Source organism: Euphorbia lathyris, chromosome 2, assembly GCF_963576675.1.
Source record: "Euphorbia lathyris chromosome 2, ddEupLath1.1, whole genome shotgun sequence".
Taxonomy (NCBI): domain Eukaryota; kingdom Viridiplantae; phylum Streptophyta; class Magnoliopsida; order Malpighiales; family Euphorbiaceae; genus Euphorbia; species Euphorbia lathyris.
Genome location: NC_088911.1, coordinates 67,909,373 through 67,932,053, shown reverse-complemented (window position 1 = coordinate 67,932,053; position 22,681 = coordinate 67,909,373). Strand labels below are relative to the sequence as shown.

The 22,681-nt window shown below is 38.3% G+C and overlaps 1 protein-coding gene across 3 annotated transcripts in view; it reads right to left on the bottom strand.

The window, feature by feature from the left end:
* Window positions 1-22,681, bottom strand: part of LOC136218527 (DNA topoisomerase 3-beta) — a 57,037-nt gene that overhangs the window by 30,663 nt on the left and 3,693 nt on the right. For all 3 annotated transcript variants that reach the window (XM_066005449.1, XM_066005451.1, XM_066005450.1), the window contains 2 exons: window positions 17,255-17,354; window positions 5,302-5,545 (listed from right to left, as the gene is read on the bottom strand). In XM_066005449.1, coding sequence (XP_065861521.1) covers window positions 5,302-5,545; window positions 17,255-17,354 — 344 coding nt within the window. The remainder of the gene's footprint in view (window positions 1-5,301; window positions 5,546-17,254; window positions 17,355-22,681) is intronic.

Genomic DNA, 22,681 nt, shown 5'->3' with positions numbered 1-22,681 from the left:
GGATATCTATCAATACCATCTGCTTCAAAAGAAGTCTTGTCCTCAAGACTAAGAGTCGGGAACTCACCGTGCGTCACAAACTCATCCTCCAATGTGGCCTCGTCGATCCCCTTAGATTGCCATTTGATTAACCATTGATAAACTGAATGTCCATGAATGATACGAGTAGCCAAAATCTTTTCAGGAGAAATAGCAAGTTCAGATTCGTTGAGGGAAACATGGAAGACGGGATGAACATGAGAAGAAGAAGGGAGTTGTAACGTGTAAGCAACCGGACCAACCTAGACAAAATCTGGTAAGGGCCAAAAAAACGAGCTGAAAGTTTAGGAAACACCCGACGGGACATTGATTGTTGGCGGTGAGGTTTAAGTTTCAAATAAACCTAGCCCCCGACTACAAAAGAAGCTGGGCATGCTTATCAGCCTGGAGTGTCATGTGTTGTTGTGAGTGTAGCACATGCTCTTTAAGTTGCTTTAAGGCTTCATCACAGTCAATGAGATCACAGGCAACATATTCCACTTGAACATCCTGTGGGAAGAAACGATGGGGGAGGTCAGCCATAAACTACCTCGAAAGGCGTGGTACCAGTAGAGATATGGTATGTGGTGTTGAACTAGAACTCAGCCCAAGGAAGCCAATGAGACCAAAAACGGGACTGATCAGCTGCGAAACAACGTAAATAGGACTCAAGGCAGCGATTGACAACCTCAGTTTGCCCATCCATCCCAGGGTGGTAAGAGGAGCTATACCGCTGACAGATTGCACATTGCATCACACAATTTTGGATTTGCTTCACCATCCCTGCCGAATGGAAATCAGATATATTTCTCCTATATGTACGTTAGCAACCAGAATGGCCCGCGGTCTTGTTATCATGATACTCCTCGAGAATATTTGGTACCATTTAGACTGGGAAAAAATGACCAGCCCTTGTACCGGGTAAAGAACTCCATTACGCAACACAAACCGAGGTTTAGAAGAAGGGTCAGCAGTCAAGGCAGCCCCTATAGAGCACAAATGAGGGTCCTGTTGTGATTCAGCAACAATTGAAGCCCCATCTACCCAGCTGGGAAAGGAAAGCAAGGCGCCAAAGTCACATTCTTCACATTGCCGAGATAAGGCATCAACTGCTCGGTTTGGGCATAGTTATTTAAGGCGCAAGGGGGTCCTGTAGCCTTGGCGCAAGGCACAACTTAAGGCGTGCGCCCGAGCGACACGAGGCGCACAAAAAAAAACCATAAATTTATAATACTAGTCACAAGATAATCACAAATAGTCAAATATCAACAATAAAACCATAAAATGCATGAGTTAAGTTCTAGTTAACTACCAAGACATAATCATAAACTCATAATACCGATTTAAAAGTTAAAACTAAAGACCAAAGTTCAAGTTCGAATAATTAATAACACTAATAGTCTTCTTGACTCTAGAAAACAACTAATCTTTAACTTCCTAGTCTTCCTTCCTAATCTTCATCGGAACCATCATCATCATCATCATGGATGGAGAGCTACTGATGTCTGCGATATGGATAGAGAGCTTTTGGTCTGCAATGGATCTACTGAGGTCGATGAAAAGTATCGATACATTGTTTTTGCTATTTTCTTTTATTTTCAAAACTAATCTCAGCCATTCATCTTATTTTTAATCCATGGCTGATAATAAAAGAATTAAAAAAAACCCTAAACAGCCCTAACGAAGCCGAGTGGCTCAAGGCGCTTTAAGGCGCGCTTGGCTGACAGTGTTTGCCTCTATCATCCAGAGGCGCTAAGGCTGGAGCCTTAGCCGAGGTGCGCCTTTAATAACTATGGTTTTGGGTATCGGGCTTGTAAGTATCAATGAAGGAATATCCCATTAATTTTGCTAACCAATTCTGCTGGTCCATTGTAACCACGCGTTGTTGCAAAAGGTGTCGAACGGTCTTGTGGTCAATAAAGACAGTAAACGGACAACCCAATAAGTATGGACGCCAATATTGAATTGCCAAGGCGAGTGCCATCAATTCTTTCTCATAAGCTGACTTGGTCGAATTTCCAAGAGAGGGCTTTATTGTAATATGCAATTGGCCTGCCTCTTTGCATTAATACAGCCCCAATCCCACATCCCGAGGTGTCACACTCAATGCAAAAGTCTTTGGAGAAATCTGGTAAAGCCAAAAGAGGAGTAGAATGTTTGAGCTTGAGGGGCCAAGAGAAGTTTTTCTTAGTCAACTCAGTTAATGGTTTAGCTAACTTTCCATAATCTTGTACAAATATCCGATAGTACGCCATTAAGTCTAAGAAACCGCGGACAAGCTTGACATTGTGAGGCAGAGGTTAGAGTTGCTGCCCTATTTTCTCCAGCAAACAGACAATATAGATTGCCCTCGAGCCAAACATGAAGAGCCGGAATGGTTGGAGTAAAGCTGCCAATACCTTGTAACTCAACCAAATTTCCGTTGAAAGTGAAGCGCATCGATTTCTTATTTCAATTGTGGAGAACATCCCCTAATGAATTCAGCCATGGCATTCCCACCACCAAATCCAGAGGCCCCAAATCAAAAATCAATGCATCCATCACAAACGAAAACTCTCGAAGTAACCGTGAAACTAGTACGCTGCTCATCATTAATGTGATGCCCGTCACCCAATTTGGCATTAATGGGTGTTATAGAATCAACTGAAAGCCCCAGAGAGTGAACTAATTGTCTAGAAACAAAATCATGGGTCACACCAGAGTCAATCAAAAGGATAACAGGAATTCCACATACCTTGCCTTCCAATCAGAAAGTTCCAGGAGATCAAGTAGAGGCAAAAGAGATTTCCAAAGCATTACATTCACCCTCCACCTTGTCCCTGTGTGCGTCGGTTTCGACATAGTCGCCCCAAGAATCATCTGGCTCCAAAAAAAGTTGATTCTCCTATACTGATAACCGGAGTTCGCCCAAATTACACTTGTGTTGCGGGCTATACAGTTCAGCTCATTTAAAACAAAGCCCCTTCTTGCGTCGTTCATCCAACTCACGAACTAAGGTGTGCCGAGGTCCTAGATTGCGATTAGGTGGAGGAAGAAGTTGGGGCGATGCAGTGTTTGGCAATCGATGCTTTAAGGGTTCAAGAGTATTTGTTCTCACAAGACCCATTCCAGTACCCGTTTCTCTACAGTCGAGTTGACCCAAATCCTTAACCCTCCACATATGATTAGTCATGTGGGTAGCATGTGGGTTGTTAGTCATCGTCTTGTTTGAGTCTCTAGGTAGTTGGCCAGGAACACAAAAAGAGAGTTCGACGTCACGAGCTGTTTCCATGGCTTCGTCACAAGTTTGAGGTTTCAGGGTGGGGACCCATGTGCGGATCTTGTCTCGAAGGCCACCCAAGAAGAAACTGATGGCAGCAATTTCGGTTTGTTTGGGTATGAAAGCAAATAATTCTTTCAAAATCCTCAATAAATTCTCCCACCGTTTTGTATGGATAGAGACGTTGTAATTCTTCAAAAGCATTCTGAAATGGTTTTTCAACTTTAATTTAAAGTGATCCCAAGAGAACTGAGGGAAGTCTCAAATGATTCGTGAGAACCAATTTACAGCGACACCGGCCATACACATCTGAGCAAGAGTTATTTTCATACCTCTGCCTTGAGAAACCCAGGCGGAGGGATCGACACGGAAAAAATAGGAAGTCTTGGGCAAGGAGACAACATTGCCATCAAAATGATTCAGGCTGACGAGAGTTTCCTGATTGGAAGAAGTCTCACCTTTCTGGCTGCGTTTGAAAAACGCATGGCAGGAATTTCAGGCTCCGACATCCGTCGTCGATGGCTCCATCTATTGGGTGGTTTCCATGTATTTCTTTATACTATTCATGGTTTTATGGATAGCACCCAGTTGTAACTGAACGGAACCCAAAACTTCAGAGTGCTCCTCGATAAGCTTGGCCTGAGATTGAAAATGAGTCTCCATTCTTCTTGATATGTAGTGAATCGGTTTCCCAGCAATGGAACCAAATGATAGAAACTCAGATTAAAGAAATACAAAACATAAATCATGAACTTGCAAATTTAAGGGGAAGGTTGATTCGTATTATTAATCCGGTAAGATAGAAGGATTACAAAGAAGTAGGCTAAGCCTCCACACGAAATAACTTCCCTCTCTACCCTAAATCAGAGCCCTGCAAATCATTGCAAAAAGATACACAAAAACAGCCTGCTTCTCAATCAAAACGTAACCCACTAAATAAACATTCTAGACCTGCCAGCTAACAAAGAGAATAACTAACTGTGCCACCTCACCCCTATGCATAACAAACTTACAGTAACAAAACCCATTCTGCGCCTATGTAATCTTCTTCTTGCATGTATAAACTATCAGCTCCTTTGGTCTTTGGGCTGGTTGAGCTAAAAGGCCCACATCAGTTGCAGGATCTTTATCAAATGCATAAAAAAATTCTTTTATCATAGACTTTCTTGACAATATTTCAAGTGATAGCTACAGTAGGAAAGGTAAACACCCAAAGATGATGTCTTCAAACAAAAGCATTTAAAACAAGAAACCAATTTGAACCAGATTTTGATGCCGCTACTGCTCCCTCTGGTCCAATATTCACCCTCAGTTTCATTTAAGTTTGAAATCTAATGAAGGAATTTACTTCCAGCATCAACTCAAGGTTATGTGTAATGGCCTAGTAGGCAAACTGTTAACTTCATATGGTTTAAGCAAGTACAGTTTGCAGCAAAGGCAAGGACTTGATTATGAAAGCTAATGTGACAAGAGAATTGGTTAGATGCAAAGAAACACTGTTGCTCATGGACAACCTATAGTAGAGAAAGCAAGCAATAAAAGTAGGAGGTAACATCAATCATGAAAAACTTTTCAAGTTCGATCTTTTGTCATCAGACAACCATATAGCCAAGAAGTAGATCCACATTTTTCTTTTTGGAATTGCCAAGGAATCAGTTGTCTAGTTATCATCTGAATCATAGATGAGATGGGAGGAAAATCATATGCTTATATATTTAAACAAGAAAAAACAATGTCATGTGTATAGACATTAATCTCATCCACCACACTATGTACATGGACACTATTATTAGTATTCTATATATGTAAATGTAAACCATATATTTAGATCCCATAACATCATCACATAAATATTAGCAAAGAACATCCAATAGTGCACCCAATAGTCTAAGTTTTTCCTAGTCTAAAGTTTTTCCTAACTTAAAAGGGATTCATTAAGTATGAATTTCATAACAAATGAGCCATTTAAATTATGAATAAACACATGTCAAGAACAATAAGAGAGAGATAAAGAGAGAACCTACGAGATAACTCTTGAATCAAGATTCCCATACTTTCCCTGAAAAAAACTAGTTTGAAATCTTGTGAATGCAACACCAACTTTCAAATCAATCTCTTGCCGAGCATCTACAGCTAATGCCTCATTTCTGTTGGGTTGAACAACGTTATCTATAGCTTTCAGAATGTCTTTCTCAATAACTGAAGAAAAACGTGCTCGGTAGACCCTTCTTCTGGAATCAGTTGCATGAAAACCAGTACACTCGATAACTGCAAGAGAAAAGGTGAACTAGAATTTTCATATTAGGGGCCAAATGCAACCAAGTTGAACTAATAAACATAAAATTAAAAAAAAAGATCTAACAGGATAATATTTTGTAACCATTTGGATGCCAATAAAACACCAATTTTAAAGCTCAACATTCTCTTAATGGATATAGGTAAGACTCCGAATAGAGTTGCAAATAGTAAGAAAGTTTTGTCTCCTGACTTTATGCAATGAAATTGGCTGTACTAGGAAGCACCGAAACTTATAGGAGGTTAACGTATAAGTGTCAGACATCCCGGACACGCACTCGACACTCCAAAATAAGTGTCCCCTCTTTTTTATTTTTTAATATTGGGACACACCAGGACATTTAGGGACACTGCTGCTGAGTTAATTAGATAGAACATAGGGTTTTTTTAATATTTATACAAAAAGAAAGAGGGGTTGATATACAAAAAAATGAAATAAAACCCTAATAAAAAAAGAAGAAAAAAATATAGCAGCCGCCCCTTTTTATGTACATAAAAGAAATTAAATCTAAAACTTCAAAAAACACAAATTCAAAACACACCAAAAAAAAATCAAAATTAAAAGTTAAAAAAACCTAACCTAAAAGCATCTGATCTTTGATTGAGTATCGCAAGCCACAACAGAGAGAAACCGAAAACAGATTTAACTTGATGATGGATGCTAAATGTTTATAATAACTTAATGACTTATTATCGATGTTATTTATGGTTTATAATAACTTATGAATGTTATTTATGGTTCATATATATAAAATTTTGGGGTGCCTGCCATACCCGTGTCTCATATTTCTTTTAAATGTTGTTTTTCGTACCTGCACCCACACCCGTACGAGTACCCGGATCGGTGCTTCCTAGGTTTTGTAATGTTATCATGTTGGATTACAAAATTAGTTATTTTCATATCAGTTCATCTCTTGTAAGTTCTAACATTGTTAATGGTCTATATTAAAAGAATAGTGCGCTCACCCTTACTCTACTTCTGTTAATTTGCTTTTTAAGAGTTAGCAGCCAAAGCACAAACTAAACATACTAAGAACAAATGTTTTCCAACTCTTGAGAAAACTACTGGGTAGGTGAAGTAAGCCACTCACCTTTCAAAATAATACTGCTCTTCATGAGCAAAAGCTTTTTTTTTTTGTGTGTCACAATATAAAGCTCCAATATTTTTGAAGGATTAAGTATTACAGATGGATCTAATTGAACCAATTCAGAAGATACTTATATGGCCTAATACATCAGCCGCTCCCTGAACTTGACCAGAATAGTAGATTGGCTCCCCGAACTTTGAGAATGTCTCACTAGCTCCCTTAACTTGCTTAATTCCTAATAAATAAATACTAAAATCCTACCTGACGCCTAGTGACAGTAAGCGTGTCTCTCCCTCCATCAATGGCGCGTGACACTTGATCCACACACTTATTCTTACCTGCAACAGTAAGATTTCTCAATTTCTTTCTCTTATAACTCTCTTCCAAGTTTGCTTAGGCCTTCCCCTAACCCTCACCATTACATCCCTTTGCTACTCTTCAATCCTTCTAAGTTTGCTTAGGCCTTCCCCTAACCATCACCATTGCATCCTTTTGCCACTCTTCAATCCTTCTAACCGGCGCATCAAGCACTCTTCGTCTTACATGGCAAACCACCTTAGTCGGTTTAGATGTAACCCCTACTTTTGTCCCAATTATTTCATTACTCACAGGATCCTTTCTCGTATGACCACACATCCATCGCAACATACGCATCTCCGCCAATGACATCTTATGAATGCGACAGTGTTTCACTGCCCAACACTCATACCATATAACAATGTAGGTCATAATTGCCGTGTGGTAGAATTTCCCTTCAATCTATTAGGCATACCGGGGTCGGAAAGGAAACTCAGAGCACTCTTCCACTTCGACCAACCAGATTTAATCCTATGAGCAACATCTCCATCAACTTCTAAATCCGTTTGAATAATAGACCCTAAATAACGGAAGCAATCCGAGCCCTGGACAACCCTTCCATTCAGGGTGATTGTCCATGCCTCCCTACTTCTGTCGCCGCTAAACTTACACTCTAAATATTCCGTCTTACTTCGGCTCAGCTTAAAGCCTCTAGATTCCAAAGTTTTGTCTCCATAGTTCCAACTTCCTCTCCAAGCCTTCTTTCGTCTCATCAACCAACACAGTATCATCTGCAAACAACATGCATTATGGTATACCGTGTTGAAGTGAACTCGTTAATTCATCCATAATGACAGAAAAAAGAAATGGGCTAAGTGTGGAAGCTTTTCAATTTATTTGTTTGCTCTCCTTCGATTTATTTTCTCTCCTTCGAATTTTTTGTTCATATCACCTCTGCTTCTTCCTCTTCCATAGCTCTACTTATTCTCCTTCTTTGTTCTTTGTTCGAATTAAGATTTTCGATTTCTTGTCTTCCATAACTGAAATTTTCTTTTTGAGAAACGGATGCAAGAAATATTAACAATGGTGGATCCTAACAAAGGGTTCAACACAGAGAGAAATCGAATTTGGGAGTTACGGTTTGAAATTAGGAAAGACTCCATTTTTATCGTTGTATTTTTTTAAGGAAAAAAGAAAAAGTAATTTTCATTCTTTATCTAACGTGGCAAGTAAATGCATGCAACACGCCACATGTCAAGACTATTTTCCTAGTCATTGAGCGTGTAATTCACGCCAGTAATATCATATTCAAATCATGGAGTTTAGTATTTATTTGTTAGGAAATAAGCAACGGCAAGTAAATGCATGCAACATGCCAATGTCAAGACTTTTTTCCCAGTCATTGGGCATTCACGCCAGTAATATCAGATTCAAATCATGGACTTTAGTATTTATTTGTTAGGAAATAAGCAAGCTCAGGGAGCTAGTGAGACATTCTCAAAGTTCGAGGAGCCAACTACTATTCTGGCCAAGTTCAGGGCAGTTGATGAATTAGGCCTAATTATATTAGAAAATCTTCCATCAATTGTTCCCATGTGTGCGCCTTAATGATATTTTGTAAGTTCCTTGTTAATTTTAAGTGGTTTGATTTGTCAATTAGTTTCATTTGATCTCTCTCTTGTATGTTGAAATATTATTATGGGCTCACCCTCATTCTATTTTGGGACGCTTTCTATAATTTGGTGAGCCAAGGCATGGACAACTCATGCTAGTGAGAATTATTTCCTAGCTCTGTTTGGGGAATATAAGTGTGTGAGTGGGTGCTCAGGACACAACCTCTCCAAGTAGTACTGCACCTTTGCAATCTAGCGGTAACAATTTAAGTTTCACACCATGTTACAGACGTTACTGTCTACCACTGTCTTCCTTATTAGCAGCTTAATTAGAGGAATCACATAAATATGATTTATGTGCTTGCCTTGTATAGCACACCATATGTGTGTATATATATATATATATATAGATGTAATTGCATATGATCAATACCCAGAATACATTATTCTTTACATGGTATCAAAGCATGGTTTTGGTCTCTGTTTTTTGGTTTACTTTTATGAGTTGCCATTCCCATAAAAAAAAAAAAAAAAAAAAATTGCCATGGAAGAGCCCTTCGGTAACTTTTTCAAACACCTCTGTTTCGCCACCTCTCTCATCCCCTGCGCGTCTCACACACCACCTTCCATCCCAGAAGGTCCGTCCACACGCCAGCATGTGAGGGCACGTTGATCCACATTTGCCGGCACAATTTGATTTTCGGCATCATCTCCTCCTATGCGTTGTGTGTACAGGCAGTCTTCTCTGGTTCTCACTTTTGGAGTTTGGGTTGGTTGACGGCATAGTTATTAAAGGCGCGCCTCGGCTAAGGCTCCAGCCTTAGCACCTCTGGAGCCCAAAGGCGGGCGCAGTCAGTCAGGCGTGCGCCTTAGTGCACCTTGGTGCGCCTTAAGCCAGGCGCGTGCCTTGGCGCACCTCGGCTACCTTAGGGTAATTTAGGGTATTTTACCGTTGAGGGCATTTTAGGGTTTTTTAAGTTCAGAAAATAAAAGAAAAGCAGAGACAGACAAAGATCGACAGCTTTTACTCCACATATCGCAGCAGACATTTTGGTCCCCTCCCTCCATCAACGGTGCTTCCATCAGTCAAGGTTGATGATGATTATGGTTCCGATGAAGATTAGGAAGGAAGACTAGGAAGTTAAAGATTAGTTGTTTTCTAGAGTCAAGACTATTAGTGTTTTCTTTAGTTTTAACTTTTAAATCGGAATTATGAGTTTATGATTATGCCTTAGTAGTTAACTAGAACTTAACTCATGCATTTATGATTTTATTGTTGGTATTTGACTATTTGTGATTATTTGTGACTAGTATTATGAATTTATGAATTTTTTCGCTTTTTTTTGTGCGCCTTGAGTCGCTCGGGCGCGCGCCTTAAGTTGCGCCTTGCGCCTTTAATAACTATGGTTGACGGATATGTTTTTGTTTGTCGTGGATTATTTTGAGGTTGGTTTCTGCCTCTCTTGCGTGCATTTTTGTGTGGTTACTGAGATATTTGATTTGTTTGGTTTGTGGGCTGCTAGTGTATTGGGCTGGCTTTTGTGGTGTAGGGTGAGAAGTGTTTTTTCCCAAGTCAATTTGCTCACATACGGTAAGAAAGTCAGAAATTACAGGTAAATTTCATCAATGGTGTACAACTTTTTCCCCATTTCACACTTTGGTTTACAACCTTCAATTTGTCTCACTAATATGTATGAACTTATAGATAACCTCCCACTTTGGTGTATAGTGGGTAAAAATGACCGGTCAACGCGAAGTCAATGCGCCACCTCTGCATTTTGACCGGTCAAAATTTGACCACTTAAAAGGCGACCCAGGCGATCGTGCCTCTGCCTTCCGTAGTGGAAGGCGGGCGAAATTCGAAAGGCGACCACCTTTTCATCTCAGGCGCCACGCGATGCAAGGCGAGAGGCGGTCGCCTGAGATTAAGTGAAATTAGGTCAAAAGTAAGAATATTTATACGATATGGAACTTCATCTCCTCCACCAGTTCTTCGACAACTCCTCTTCATCTCCTCCAGACAACTTCGACAACTCCCACTTCATCTCATCCAGCCAATTTCAACAACTTCCCTTCCACCACACTGATCTAAGTAACAGGTACGTACATCACTTCTCTGTTTATAATTTCAATTTCTTACTTCATCTCTTCTCTGTTTCTAAATACACAAGACTATACTTCTTTCTCTCTTCTCTTCTCTGTTCTATTTGTTACTTCATTTTCTTACTTCATCCAGTTTCTTTTCTGCCCAAATTTTTATTCTTGGTCTAAATGTTATGCTGTCCAAATTTTTATAAAAATTTGTGAAATTTTTACAAGTTTATTATTAGTTGTTTGTGTTGTGCAAAATTCTTATTAGTTTTGTTTAATTTATTATTAGTTTTCTTATTTTCAATTTAATAGTTTGCAACCTTTTATTAATTGTTATTGGAAAACTTTTACAAGAAAACTTTTGGAGGTAAAGAGGCCAAATTGATAGTGGACTCCATGTGCAGCTCATTGCATTGATTTGATATTGGAGGATATAAGCAAGTTGGACCTTCGTTTAATATATTATTAAGAATTAGGTGTTATTAGGATTATGATGATATGTTATTAGGATTTGGATTTTTTTTTTGTGTGTTTCACAACTTCAGAAGTTAAACTAGTAGCTTTGAGTTATGATTTTATTTTTTGTGTTTTTCTAATTTTTTGTCGCCTCACGTACGAGAGGCGGTCGCCTCGCCACAAGGCGATATTTTGCCCTTATCGCCTCGGCTCGCCTTTCGCCTTTCGCAACTATGCTCTCTACCAACAACATAAATAATATTAATGATGAATTTATTACATACACATTTACAAAACCATTTTCTCACCATTATTTACAAAACACGTTTTACCTGATAATCCTGCTTCTTCTTTTCTCTACTTCCCTTCCTTTTTATGTGTCCAAATGACCTTGGATCATCATATTTTCATGTATGGTTTTTTGCCCATTGATATACCACTTGATTTATTGATAGCTTATTTTGTTAGCACTGAGCAAAACATATTTACATGAGCAATCCAGTTAAGCATTAATTTTCCTGCAATTCTTTCTAATTTCTCCTCTTAAACCTGTCAGAGAGAAATATTTCCCATGCTAATCATTATTTGCTTAAGTAATTAACATTTATAATTGTTTATGGCCAGATCGAATTTTCTGGGAACCAAATTTACCGTCTTTAATGGACGGCCACCTCATGCGAGTCGGTCGAATAGGTTAGTAAATTTGAAACAAGTTTCACCTAGGGTCCCTGCTGGCAATTATCTGGTTTCTCACATTTCATATGAACCGAATGTCTTGGGTTCCAGGTAACATTTCATTACTCCCATTCTTCCCAACAAAATCAACCGATTTGGAGAACTCTCCATCAGGAGCTTTGTCCAGTAAAAAAGACGGAGCATTGGTGTTGAGAAACAAGGCTCCAAGATGGCACAAGCAGCTTCACTTTTGGTGTTTGAACTTCCATGGACGAGTTACGGTTGTTTTGGTGAAAAACTTTCAGCTGGTTGCTTCTCAAGGAAACAGAAGAAACTTTCCATCACCCGTTAGAGAAAGAGGCTAGAAAGAGAAATGGTGGATTTATGAAAAGGGTTGAGAGAGAAGAAAATCCAAATGAGGGTATTTTAGTAATTGTATATGTGGTGGGTCAATTTTTGACTTTTTTATCGGTCAAACTGCTGACGTGGCACGTTGACCGGTCATTTTTACCTGTTGTACACCATATTGGGAGGTCACCCATAAGGTCGTACATATTAGTGAGACAAAATGAAGGTCGTACACCAAAGTGTGAAATGGTGCAAAGGTTGTACACCATTGATGAAATTTACCCCAGAAATTACCTTAGGTAATACTAAAATTACGGATAGGAAATTGACGGGTGCCAAGGAGTATAGGCAATGGAAACGAACCATTGATAGGTTTGTCAATAGTGATGATTTAAGGGATTACTTGATTGATTATTTCCCACCTAAAACTGATGTTGGGGCTAGAAAGAAATGGATAAAGGAGTAGTAGTACTATAAATTGTTTAATATGATTCAAAAAAAACTTAGATCCCACTGTTGATGATATTATAACTCACTTTGACACTGTAAGGTACTATGGGAATATCTCAAGTCCATATATGCTAGTAAACAAGACTTGTCTTCTGTTAAAGATTTATTGTGCTGAACAAAAGAGTTGTACTCTTTTCGCCAATATTATAATGACTCTAAACAAGCTTTTAAAGAGAAACGAGTTATGTTTCTTGTTATATCCAACGTATAAAAGAAGAAGAGGAACGGGAATTTGTTCAATGTTGTTTGGTTGGACTCAAACCCGAGTATGATATAGCACGCACCCAAATATTGACTAGTGGGAAACTTCCATCTTTCTCTGAACTCTATGGTCGGTTGCTCCCTGTTTGTAAGGATGGTGAAAGCGCGATCACCCCAAACACTATTGGAAATCGTAGCTCTCTTCAAGTCAGTCATCATTGTGGAGGTGAGGGACATATCAAGAACTATTTGAAATTACATGGTAAGCCTCCACAGAACTCGGGGTAGACCACTACCAGACCTTTTTCTAACATGGTTGTACAAGATGGCATCTTAGTGTCTCGTCCATCCTCTTCTCCAACAATCATTATTTCAGCATATGAATATGTTCGGCTTTCGCAACTCTCTATTGATCATGCCAAGCCACAACATCAACAACTACATTAGCTGATATAGGTAATCATGATGCTTGCCTCTCCACATCATCCCGTAGTTGGGTCAATATTGACCCTGTGCTACATATTATATGACCGGCAACACATATATCCATTCTTCTTTTAATACTTTTGCCAATCTACCTTTGTACAGCTTCTGTAATAGGCACATCCACCCTCCATCATTCCTTCTATCTTTTGTTTTACGTTTATCTCAATTTTCTTTTAACTTGTTATCAATAAGTCAACCTGGTGTATTGTTTTCTTTCCCACTTACTATCTTTTTCAGGATCTTAGGACGAAGCAAATTATTGGCAGAGGAAATCTGGTGAATGGCTTGTATGTTAAAACTCATTTATTGTTTTTTGTGCTTTTCATGCTGAGATTAAAACTCATTTTAATAAAAATATTTTCATTTTGCGATGTGACAATGCTAAAGTATACTTATCCACAACCTTCTAGTCTTATCTTTCCAAACATGGCATTATCCATCAAACATCTTGTATTGTTACACCTCAACAAAATGGTGTGGCTGAATGAAAGAACCATCACTTATTAGAAGTTACTCGAGCACTATGTTTAGGGATGTAAATGGGGCGGGGATTACCCGTCCCCGACGGAGCCCCGCCCCATCGGGGACGGGTAATCCCGGCCCCATTTTATTATGGGGCGGGGATGGGGATTAATATGTGCCCCGTTAGCGGGGACGGGGCGGGGATGGGAAAGGGTATCCCCGCCCCGCGGGGATCCCCGAACCCGCCCCATATTGTGCCCCGCGAGGATTCCCGACGGATTACCCGTTTAATCCCAGTTTAATAAAGAAATAAAATGAATGTGATTGTTTTGAAAACTGAGTTTGCGTTGGACCATATGATATGCAATGTGCAATAGTTGCACATGTTGAAGGGGTGTACCATTTGCATCTTCACCAGCTGAATATTTATTTACAGTGCTAGTATATGTCTAAAATCCACAACAGGTGGGCAACAAATTTAATGAGCTTTAAAGACTAAATGCTAATTCTATACTAAACTAAGTGATGTTGCTTGATAAAGTTGAACTCCAATTAATATCTTCATGAAGAGTTACTTTGCATCCTCTCAAGCAGGTTACATATTGTTCACATACCAAAATTGTGAAATATGGTAATACGCACAAAAATACGTATAAAAAGAGTTACTTTGAACCTATGATTAATACGCATAAAAATACTCATCTATTTGTTCATCATATTTTCTTATTTTCTTTCGTTTTTCTCTATTTTTTTTTCATATATTTTTTTAAACTTTAAATGGGTAAACGGGGATACCCGCGGGGTCGGGGATTCCCCACGGGGCGGGAACGAATTCTATCCCCGTTTGTTTCGCGGGGCGGGTATGGGGATTCCCCGTTTAGTAGGGAACAGGGATGGGAACTCCAATCCCCGCCCCGCCCCGCCCCGCCCCGTTTACATCCCTAACTATGTTTCAAATGCAAGTCCCGGAAGCTTTCGTATGTTGTTCTTAATAGTAGAATTCAATACTCTCTTCTCTTCCATTCTCAATCTTTGTTTACTGTTTGCGCCTAGAATTTTTGGGTGACACCTATTTCGCTCAAAACTTGCATTCGGAAATCTCGAACCTTGATCTTAAATCCCTGAAGTGTCTTCTAGATTACTCTCGGGTACAAAAAGGGTATTGTGGTTACTCTCCATCCGAGGAGGTACCTTATCTCTACAAGTGTTGCCATCTTTGAAAGCTCATTTGGTCGCCAAAGGGTATGCTCAGTCATACGGCATTGAGTATTTCGACACATTCTCTAATGTTGCCAAACTCACTTCAGTTCGTTCGCGCATTTCCTTGGCTGCTACTTATAATTGGGCACTCCATCAACTTGATGTTAAGAATGTTTTCTTGAATGGTGATTTATGTGAGAAGGTTTATATGGAGCAACCACCTAGGTTTGCTGCTCATGGGGAGTCAAGGTGTTGAAGTTGATTTCAAATCCTCTCGTGCCTGGTTTGGAAGATTCACTACTACACTAACTGAATTTGGCTTACGTCAAACTGCATATGCTCATTCGATTTTCTTTTTAACATCGAGTTCCGGTTGTATTCTACTGGTTGTGTATGTTAACATTCTAACGACTAGAAATGATGTCGTTCGAATTTCAAAGTTGAAAGCATTCCTTAGTACTTGTGTCCAAACAAAGGACCTCGGACCATTAAAATACTTCTTGGGAAATACTATTTAGAATTTGTCTAACAAGGAGGAAATACTATTTAGAGTTGGAATGATGCTGGTTTGATCGAGGCAAGGACTTGTGATGCCCCTATGATACCAAATGTGAAGTTAACGACGGAATATGGCAATTTACTTTTAGAAACCTGAACAGAAGGATTGTTGGGAAGTTGAATTATTTTACAAACACACCGCCAAATATTGCTTGCTCAGTAAGTGTGGTAAGTCGGTTCATGTCCTCTCCTAAGACGTCAAATTGGGATATAGTCGGTCATATTCTAAAATATCTAAAGGGTGCTCCAAGGATGTGGTTTGTTATATCAAAACCATGGTCACCATATTGTAGAAGGTTTCACAGATGTAGATTATATTGGGGGCTTTACAGATAAGCGCTCTACCACTGGCTATTGTGTATTAGTTGGAGGCAATCTCGTATCTTGGAAAACAATAAACAGATTGTGGTCTCTAGATAAACTGCAGAATCTAAATACTGAGCTATGGCACAACCACTTGTGAATTTGAATGGCTATGTCATCTACTTTGGTGAAATTGGGTTTGCCCAGCGGCCCTCTATATTGCCAACAACCCCATGTTTAATGAAAGAACGAAGCATATAGAGATCGACAGTCATTTTATGCGAGAAATGTTAGAAGATGGTATAATCTCAACTCCACATATCAGTCAGATGTGTTCACCAAAACCTTACCAAGAACTCGAATCAATTATATTTATACCAAGTTGGGCATGATCAATATCTACGTTCCAGCTTGAGGGTAGTATTACAAACATGAGAATTGTCTACCACTAGCTTTCCTTATTAGTAGCTTAATTATAAGAATCACATAAATAAGATTTATGTACTTGCCTTGTATAGCATACCATATGTGTATATGTAAATGTAAATGTAAATGTATATGATAAATTCACAGAATACATCATTCTCCCTTTCCCTATCTTTACATACCATATCCAATTTTGGAAATCTTTTATTTACAACTAGAAATTTAGATGAATTCACATGACCAAATAATAAGAAAAAGTTTAATTAACTCCCTTTTGTAGAAGAAAGCACATTAATACTCAAAGAAATTTGATAGTCCTACTAACATGCTAATAAAGGATAAGCATATATGTAAGCGAACAATTTCAAGTATATGGAAACCATGCTACTGCTCTACAGAAACATATGCGGCGCATATGCACTAATATTTTTGAGGAATAAGATATCAAAATAGCCTCAATGTTTTTAGGGAAGAGCTAATTTAGCCCCCCACATATAAAATAGTATAATTTTAGTCCCAACGTAATGTTTATCAAATAGCACAATTAAAGGCCTCACTAACAGAAATTGCACATCAGATGATTGTGTTGTTAACCCCTTCACACCTAGGTGCCACGTCATGCTTCCACCGTGATTCACAATTTCTTTGGGGTTAATAGCACAATCATCTAACGATTATTGAGGCCTTTAATTGCCCATTTGATAAAAGTTGGGACTGAAATTGTATCGTTTTATAAGTGGGGGCTGAAGTAGCTCTTCCCCAAAAACCTTGAGGCTGTTTTGGTACCTTATCCCTATTTTTAAAATTCAAAGCTGTTTTTGATAGGATATTATTAACAATATGTTGTATTCATGATTATAATACATAAACCCATTGTTTAATAAGTTCTACGTAAGATATATTATTCTGGTCTCTCGGATACACAGAGAGTTAGAGTTAGTCAAATTATTTATCAATAATCTACTTACCCTCAAAGCATATATTTTCTCCTTCACGATCACAATCCAACCATAATACCAAAGAACCACAACCACGAGCTTCTTGACTTAAATGCCGACGAATATGAGCCTTGATACCAAAAGAGATATTCAAAAGTATTAATTAAATAAAAAACATAAGGATGTTATACTAAAGTATTGGAAACAAATATACAACTTAGTCACACATAGAAAAATAAATACTTTTGTCGAGATGTTCAAGTTACAAGCAATCCATATAAGGAAAACATTTCTTCAAAGACTATACTGCACTGTTTGAGAAAGATCTTACAATTTACTTGTTGCATAAGAAATAATCTAAAAACATAGTTGCATAACCAAGTGACTAAATGCAAGCACAGTAACATACTAACAGAAGAAAGAGCTCTTGATTGAATGGTCAGAGCAAATGTATACATTCTGCCCCCATCAAAACTTTCTACGAGAACTCTTTTGGATAGCATAGAAATGGAAAGAGCTACGCATACCAAGTCGGAGTAAATGTATGCATATTTTGTCGGGTATGTAGTTCCTGACGTAGAATTTTAGGAAGAATATGAGAGAAGGGAAGAGAAGAAAGAGGAGAGAATTCTTATAAATAGATTGCATTACATATGCATGACACTCTAAATAGCATAAAGTTGTACTAGACTTAACTTGTTTGGTAATCCAACTTGTAGTAGCCACAAATAGTCATTTAGTGTGACATGAGATTAACCAATTGTGGGACTCATTACTCTAAAGCACCAGGGAAGATCCTAATAGTGTTGGTAATTTACTTTCAATAGAAGAAAAATCTAGGCAAGGTGAATTATGACTTTAGTTGATAGAGATAGACAATGTTGTTGGCACTACTAGTCATTTTCTGTTAAAATGCAAACTATCAAATATTAATATGTTGATACATAAGGATTGACTTTTTGTGACCCTAATCAATATTAAGATCATTACGAGAAGACTTAAATCTTATGATCTAGAGGTCATTATCTCTCGACCATTCGAATTTTTCTAACTAAGGTAGAAAGCTCTTTTGGGTACTCAATCGTGCCCTTAGTACTTGAAGAGCTTGGAATTGTGTCCAATATATTATTAATGCGTTAATATTATACTTCTAATTCGGTAAAGTTAAATGACCTTATAAGTCACATATTAGACTTTGCATAATTTGATTATGCAAAATTATCCAATTAATTTGTTAATTAGTTCATTAGTTCATACAAGATGAGTTAATTTAATTATAAATGTTATGTATAATTTTTATAAATTAAATTAATTGCTTAATAAAATACGTATATGATTCATATTTAGCTAAGAATGGTATACATATTAATTAGGAAGGCATGCATGAAGATGAAGAAAGGGTGTGACATTTGTCATATTTGTCATGAACAAAAGAGACACATTGCACACATGCATAAGGGTTTGACATGTAAAGAACTGAGAGAATAATAATAAAAAAGAAAGTTGGTTCTTTCATTATTATTTGTCTAACCAGAAATCCTCTCTCCCTCCCACTTGAAAGTGTTGTTTTTCTTCATTTTCTTAGTCTCTCTCTTCATTTTCTTCTACTGCTTTTATGCACAAATGAAATAAGAAGAAAACAAGGATTAAAATCCTTTATATAGTTCTTCTTGATATGCATTTTGTTTATGGAACAAAATTATCTTTTTGGTTGAAGTATCGTTAGCTATATTTGCGAGACAAGACATCATCTTGTGAAGGAGGAATTAAAATGACAACATTCACAAGTTTGGTCTTTTTCTTGTTTATTGAAAGCATCAAAGGTAAAAACTTTGTGCTTTTTTTTCTTCTAAAATTTTGTTTTATTTCATAGGAAGGTCCTAAAATTAAATGGATCTAGTGTTCGTAAGAGCATTTAATAGTTAAAGTTTATCAACATGCTTTTGGACATGAAATTCGGTCAAGTAAGAAATGTTTTATTTTTTATGATCTTACCCGAAGTCCAAGAGCTCCCCTCAATCCAATATAAACCTTCAATGGCACAAATATAGATCATGTGTGTGAAGCATAGAAGTACTTAGTTATAGGAATAGCGTGGATCAGAAGTTGGTTATATGTACAGTTGTTGGAAAAGATGTGTTGTTGTCTCGTCCCCATCATATGAAGATGTACTTCCTCTAAGCAAGTCAGAATGCCCATAGATAATACCAAAACATGGGAAGGTGAGTTTAGGATATCATCATGTTACCCTGAGAGTGCATCTGCCATCCTATTTTCAACCTCTTGTATTGGATGGAGTATTCCAACCCTGGGAATTTTTAAACCCCGTTGTGTTGGAGATAAGTGTGGAGCTTTTGCTCCAATAAGTGTTTGATGCTTTCGTGGTCAATCTTAATTATAAAAGGAGAATTCTCCAAACATGGAAGCATAGAGGATGGCAAGTAGTTCACGTTCATAGGCAGATAAACGTTGATTCCTAGGACTGAGGGACTTGGAAAGGTAGCAGATGGGCCTATTTTGTTGCATTGACACAACCCCATTCCAGTGCCACTGAGGTCACATTCTAGGATGAAGGGATGGGGAAAATCTGGTAGAACAAGAACAGGGGCTTGAGACCTAAATGAAACGCCTATAGTAGCCAATGAGACCTAAGAAACCCTCAAGTCCCTTGATTGTCTTGGGCATTGGCCAATTCAACATAGTAGAAACCCTAGCAAGATCAGTAGCCAGTTCTTCCTTGGATAGGATATGCCCCAAGTAAGATATTGAGTCCACAACAAATCCACATTTCGAGGCCTTGGCATACACAATTAGTGTTAAGTAGCTGGAACACCAAGTGGAAGTGAAGCACATGATCTTCCATAGTTGGTCTGTAGACAAGTATATCATCGAAAAATAATAGCACAAATTTGAGCAAGGGTTAAAAACACATTGTTCATTAGAGATTGAAAGGTAGAAGGAGCATTAGTTAACTCAAAGGGCATGACTAGGAACTCATAATGGCTTGAGTGAGTTTTAAAGACTGTTTTGTGAATGTCTTCTGCCTTCATCCGTATCTGATGATAGCTAGAACGTAGGTCAATTTTGGAGAAAATGGTAGCTCCCTTTGGCTCATCAATGAGGTCTTGTATCCTTAATGGTGGCCTTATTCAACTCCCTGTAATCCACACAACCTCCAAGTGCCAATTCTTCTTGACTAGGAAAATTGGAGAAGCATATGGGTTGTTGCTAGGTTGTATTACCCCACTATCCAGCATTTCAGCAACTATCCTTTCTGATTTCATTTTTTAAGTGGAGTGGCATGATGGGCTTGGAGAGGTGGTAATGTCTGAAGAGGTTGAAAAAGAATGATATTGAGTTATTAGGGTTTGAATTGAATCGGGAATCTATGATTTTTAATGGTACAAGTGCTCTCAGACACTGACATGAGAAATAGCCTTGCCTTCACCCCTTGCCATCCTCTAGATACCAATTTGTTAACAAACTCTAAGGTCATTAGTTTGAGAGTTACCTCCTACGTTATCCCTTGTAGTGCCAGTTGCTTCTGATCCATTTGAATAAGAAGTCAATTTTGATCAAAATCAAATATGACTGGAGAGTGTTGCCTCATCCAATCCACCTTAAAATCAAATCATAGTCACCCAATTCGAGCACCTTTGCTGTAAAAGTGAATTTCATTTTATGCATGGACCAATCTTGGCATTAATAGACAAGGATATACACTGTATTTCCTTCTTGTGGCTCCCCAGACTCTTATAAAGTCTATTCCTCCTGAATTTTCATACCCTCTTCTACATGCCCATATTCAAGGCATTTAACTTCTTTCTTAGACATTGATGCCTAGGATAACAATTGTCCCCACATTTCCAGCAAGTGCTTGGGGTTTTCTTGATAAAACTAGAGTTGTTTTTGAGCTTTGGTTTCAGGTGGTTTCTGGTTTACCATAGCATTTGGGAGGTATTTGGTGTGGGTTTGGAATTAGGCGGGGTTATGAGGAGTATGTGGACTAACTGCTAGAGGACAACGAAATGTTGGTTGTGGTTTGAGTGCCTCAAACGCATTCTTTAAATGAATTTCCAGGAGTTTAGCTTGCCTAATGGCAGAATATTGATCTGAAGGGTGATAAGATCTTGAAGCAGGAATCAGTACTGGCAGGATGTACCTTCTCCATTTTAAGCTTAATTGCTTCAAACTGATCGTGATAGGCAACAATTATAGTTGTTTGCCTGAGCTAGGAAAGCTGCTCCACCACATCTTCTGCTTCAGTATATCTTGGAATCTCCTACCGATCTCTTCCACAAATTCATCCCAACTACTTGTGGCATGCCCTTCAACCAGTTTCTCTACCATTTTTCCACCTTGCCTTGCAAGTACAATCCTACTAACTCCACCTTCCTCTCAGCAACCACATCGAAAAGTTGAAAGCATTTGGAGATCCAGAGCTCTACTTCAGTTACATCGAAAGAAAGCAAGCTCAGAATTAAGGGCCCTCAAAGTGTGAGGATCATCCAAGTCCTTAATCTCAGGATTTCCCAAAACTCCCTTTTTGGACTAACACCTGAATTTTGTAAAGTTTCCTTACCTTTGGCATTAGTTGGTATACCAGAGAAAGGTGTTGAAGAGGAAGCTCCACGGGCTCCCTGAATCAGATTGGCTAAGGGCGAGATTAACTTGTGCATTGGTTCCTCAAGGGAACCGTGGGAAATTTGATGCTCCTTGTGAAGAAGAGAGTTCTCTTAGAGGAACGATTCTATCCACTAATGGTGTTTAATATGAACAATTTGAAGCTGGGATTGCATTAGCTCAAAATGTGTTGCAGTTGCGTCTGCTACTCAGTGAACTTGACATTCAGCGTATAAATTGGGTTCTCAAGTGCATCCATAATGGCTAGATTCTTCTTGGCAACATTATTTACCATGCCATGCGAACGAATCTCTGATGCCAGTTGTCAGGTATGGAGGGCCTAGTATTTTAGGAAGACTTCGAGAGAAGGGAAGAGAAGATAGAAGAGAGAATTATTATAAATTTCAGATAGATTGCATTACATATGCATGACCCTCTAAATAGCATAAAACTACTGGTGTTGCAGTTGTAAATACCTAACAGCTGCCCTAATAAACTTGTAACAAACTTCAAAGGCAATAACTAACAAAAAGAGAACAACAACTCAACAATTACTTTTTCCCCCTACATTTATGTGACATTTTTCCATCATCAAAACTTTGCAAGGAAACTCATCTGCATGAAGCAGAAGCAGAAAGTGCTACATATACCAAGCACAAATAGCAAGAACCCTAGGAGATAGATACACAAAATCGGTTTGTTATACATGTACAAGGACAAACTTCTAAGAAACTTTTGCATCATATATAGTGAGAAAACCCTTCACATTGCTAGATGTGTAGAAAAATAAAATGAAGTATTCACATTACGAGAAATGTAAAAGAATAGAATAAA